At 36.5% G+C, this 4849-nt stretch overlaps 1 protein-coding gene across 1 annotated transcript in view; it reads right to left on the bottom strand.

Annotated features, from left to right (window-relative positions):
• Positions 1-3710, bottom strand: part of LOC105550013 (lymphoid-restricted membrane protein) — a 47596-nt gene extending 43886 nt beyond the window's left edge. The window contains exons 1-2 of the mRNA XM_011994803.1: positions 3137-3710; positions 2672-2785 (exon numbers count right to left, since the gene is read on the bottom strand). Of these exons, the coding sequence (XP_011850193.1) occupies positions 2672-2785; positions 3137-3710 (688 nt within the window). The remainder of the gene's footprint in view (positions 1-2671; positions 2786-3136) is intronic.
• Between the last annotated feature and the right edge of the window lie 1139 nt (positions 3711-4849).

Raw genomic sequence — 4849 nt, 5'->3', positions numbered from 1 at the left:
AAAAAAAAAAAAAAAACTCCAGTCACAATTGCACCAACCTAATAGAATTCTTGCCCCCCAACAAAATAAAAAAATAAAAACCCTCAAACTTTCATCTGATTATATTTCTAAATATAGGAGACAGAGAAACAGGTTGTGTTCCTACAGATACACAATCACCAAATTTCAGATTGTGGTAAACTATGAAATAAAAGAATGGGCTGGGTGCAGTGGCTCACGCCTGTCATCCCAACACTTTGGGAAGCCGAGGTGAGTGGATCACCTGAGGTCAGGAGTTTGAGACTAGCCTGGCCAACATGGTGAAACCGCATTTCTACTAAAAATACAAAAATTAGCTGGGTGTAGTGGAGGGCACCTGAAATCCCAGCTACTTGAGAGGCTGAGGCAGGAGAATCACTTGAACCCGGGTGGCAGAGGTTGCAGCGAGCCAAGATCACACCACTGCACTCCAGCCTTGGCAACAACAGAGAGACTCTGTCTCAATCAATCAATCAATCAATCAATGGATGGGTTTCTTTAACAGACAACAAAACGCAAAAAACAGATGGAAAGCGAAACAGAGATAAGGCAGACAACCAACTGCAATGAACAAATCTTTCTTGGATATTGGCTTGAACAGTAAAACTGTTTAAGGAAAAAAGGATATGTATCTATCACACAAATGAGAAATTTTGACTACTAACAAGACTTTTGATAATATTAGAAAAGTATATGACTTTTAAAATCATGATAATGGCATTGTAGTTGTGTTTAAAATTAGTCAATTATCTTTTAGAATTATCTTTACTGAAATATTTACGGATAAAATACTGTGATCTCTGGCATTTGCCTCAAAATAATCCAGAGTAGAGGAGAGGAAAATGAGCAGGGTGAGAAATGAGACATAATTGGTTATGACACATATATAAGGGTTCATCAAATAATTCTACCTCTGTATATGTTTGAAATGTTCTATGACAAAAAAATTATGAATTCAAATAAAACAAAACTATATTGACAGGAGTTGTGGAAAGATATACAACAAATCACTAACAATGGTTACTCAGGGGAACAGGATTACCAATATTTTTCCTTCTTTTTGCTTGTCAGTGTATTATTAATTTTATTACAATGAGCATGAATCATTTATATACTTAAAATTACTTGTGGAATTTTTTTTTTCTCTCTCAACTTTTAGGTTCAGGGGGTATATATGCAGGTTTGCTACATGAGTGAATTGCGTGTTGCTGAGGTTTAGTGTACAAATGATCCCATCACCCAGGTACTGAGCATAATACATGATTGGTAGTTTTTCAACCCATGCCTCCCTGCTCAAGTAGTCCCCGTATCTACTGTTCCCATGTATATATAATGTCTAACTCCCACTTAAAATTGAGAACATGCAGTATTTGCTTTTCTGTTCCTGCATTAGTTCGCTTAGGATAATAGCCTCCAGCTGCGTTCATGTTGCAGCAAAGGCCATGATCTTGTTTCTTTTTTTGGCTTCCGTGGTGTGTAGGTATCACTTTTTATTTATCCAGTCTTCTGTTGATGGGCATTTGGGTTGATTCCATGTCTGTTCTATTGTGAACAGTGCTGTGATGAACATATAAATGTATGTGTCTTTCAGGTAGAATGATTTATATTCCTCCGGGTACATACCCAGTAGACAGATTGCTGGCTCAAATGGTAGCTCTAAGTTCTTTGAGGAATCTCCACACTGCTGTCCACAGTTGCTGAACTAATTTATATTCCCACCAGCAATGTGTAAGTGTTCTCTTTTCTCCATAACCTCACCGACATCTGTTGGTTTTTGACTTTTTCATAGTAGCCATTCTGGCTGGTGTGAGACAGTGTCTCATTGCAGTTTTGATTTGTATTTCTCTAATAATTAGTAATGATGAGTATTTTTTTCATATATTTGTTGGCTGCATGTATGTCTTCTTTTGAGAAGTGTCTGTTCATGTCCTTTGCCCACTTTTTAATGGTGTTTTTTGTTTGTTTGTTGAATTGTTTAAGTTTCTCAGAGTCTGGATGTTAGACTTTTGTCACATGCATGGTTTGTGAATATCTTCTCCCTCTCTGTACGTTGTTTACTCTGTTGACAGTTTCTTTTGCTGTGCAGAAGTTCTTTAATTAGGTCCCACTTGTCAATTTTTGTTTTGTGGCAATTGCTTTTGGGAACTTATTAATAAATTATTTGCCAAGGCCAATGTCCAGAATGGTATTTCCTAGGGTTTTTGTAGTTTTAGGTCTGGAAATTTTTTAAAAAACACGTCTCAAAAATAAAAATTAAAGAAAAACAGAAGTGAAAGCCCAAAATTAACTAAAAATTCTGAGTTAAACTTGTATAGTGGTTTTACATATTTGAAAAGCATATTTCCTGTGGGGCACCACCTGTGACATGTAAGTAGCTTCAATAAATAAAGATGGTAAGTCAGCTGATAAGCTCAAAAAGAATCATTCAAGTCACTGTTAAAATATGCTGATGCAAAACAGGTACAGGGAAATTATAGCAAAATAACCAAACCCTACAGAGCAAACCTTATTCCCAAATTAGGTGGCATCCATCACATATGCAGACACAGACAGTGAGCCCCACATATGAATCATTTCCCTTTCTCTCACAATAGAAAGTTCAGATGACTTGGCGAGTCCTACCAAACATTTGAACAGATAATTTTCAGCTTACCTTTCCGTTTTATGTCACATGCATTAAAAATATTGGTGAGTGCCTCTTCTTCACAGGCCCTGTTGATGCTGTATGTTACATCTTCTTTACCATCATCAGCTTCTTGTTTCCATCCTATTAGAAGAAAAAGTTTGTAAATCCTGATGCTTTCTATGCTATAATGATTACTTTTCCTTTTTGTGGTTTAACAAAGAAAACCTATCATAATAAATGGCCTTCCCCTTAGATATAGGGAAATACTCCCCTATATCTAAGTAATCCCATCATGACGTTCTGTTTTGTTCTGGAAACAAACATAGTTAAAACAGAAAAGGAAAAAGGAAAGATGGATGATTCCATCCAAACTTTAATAATGTAGTTTTTTTTTTTTTTTTTTTTTTTTTTTTTTTTTTTTTTAGTTTAGGCATTCTAAAAGTATATATGCTTATTGCTCTACTGGAAGAACATTAAAAGATGAATATTTACCATGTCCATTCAGAGATAATTTTTTTACCACTGAATCCTGAGGACGAAAACACTTCAAACTTTGACCAAAGGTGGAATCAAAGTCAGGTGTTAAGGTACTAAAATTATTTTCACTACAATAGTTATTCAAATCCTTGTTAGAGAAAAACTCTGCTTTTCTGATCTGTGACATCAAAGATGTATAATTCTTGTTGCTCTGTGACTTCAGCTTTAAGACGTTTTCAGAACTTGTGAGAATAACAGAGTATGTTGCAGTCTCAGGGGAGCTGAGGTGAGAGATGGATGGGGTTCTTGGGGATATTATTTGAGGTGATGAAATGAAGGCATCCACTTCCTCAGAACTTGACCAATGAGAGTCAGGCGTAGGAACACAAGCAGCAGTCATTTTCCTCAGTACCTCTTCAAAATCTTTCTTGGTGTTGGTCTGTGGGCTATCAAAACTGCTAGACTGGTATTTGATAATCTGCTGAACTGGATTTGAAGTTGCTTCTCTCTTGTGGATGGCTCTGATCTTTCTACAAATGCTTTCCACTGGGTTATGCCGCTTCTCAGTTATCTTCCTTGGAGATGCCATTGTTGACTTTCCTCCAAGTATACAGATGAAGCGGCTAAAGTGTAAGCAAAAGTAGATAAACATATTTAAAAGTCAGCATTTTCCTAACAATAATTTAGCAATAGGTGATTTATTTCCAAGTCAGCTTTGGAGGGATCACAACAAGATGTTCAGTTGCTCTAAGCAAATTTTCCATGCATTTAACTTTGGCCCCCAAATTTCAGGAAAATAACAGCTAACATATATAAAGTATTTATCAAGTACGAGGCATGGTACTAAGCTCTTCATACCCATCAACTCATTTCGTCCTCAAAACAACTTTTTGAGATATACATTACTACTTTCTCCATTCTCTGGCAGAAAGAGAATAAGCAACACACCCCAAGTCACCCCAATAAGTGCCGCAGCTCAGGCAGTCCAGCTCCAGAGGCTAGATAATCATATTGCTTTTTAGTTTTTAATAGGGCAGGTGACAATGATGCTAACAACTCATTTGAATGCATACCATTGGTACTGTACTGGTTGCCCTCTATTCAGAACATAATATGCCCCATATTAGGTGTTTTATGTGTATTACGTCTAAACTTCACATAAACCCTATCAGTTGTGTGGAAATATCCCCCTTTTATAGAAAGAGAAGCTAAGACTCAAAGAGGCCAAGTAATTTGCTAATGGTCACATCTCTAAGATTTGAGTCAAAGAATGTCTGACTCCAGCATCGTTTTATTGCATAGCAAGATATATGACCTTTAAAAAAAAAGAAGCATAATCTCACTTCTTGGAGTAACTCGGAAATTTGGAAATACACTCAAAATTTTCCCTAAACTAGTAAGAGTTAAAATAATACAGGCTGGGTGTGGTGGTGTGTGCCTGTAGTTCCCGCTACTCAGGAGGTGGGGGTGGGAGGGTCACTTCAGTATGGGAGGTCCAGTCTGCAGTGAACCATGAAGGTATCACCACATGTACTCCAGCCTGGGCAACAGAGGGTTGGATGGATAGATTAGATTAGATTAGATTAGATAGATATTTTTTAAATACTCTAGGAAAATGGTTAAAATAGTTTGAATAGTTACAAAAAAATAGTTGAATAGTTATGGAATTACTGATTTCAAAAACGATGATTTTTTAGGACATTAACAGAAATTTCCATGAACCTTTTT

Source organism: Mandrillus leucophaeus, unplaced genomic scaffold (genome assembly GCF_000951045.1).
Source record: "Mandrillus leucophaeus isolate KB7577 unplaced genomic scaffold, Mleu.le_1.0 Scaffold461, whole genome shotgun sequence".
NCBI lineage: Eukaryota > Metazoa > Chordata > Mammalia > Primates > Cercopithecidae > Mandrillus > Mandrillus leucophaeus.
Note: the sequence above shows the minus strand (reverse complement) of the source record. Positions and strands in the feature narration are given on the sequence as shown.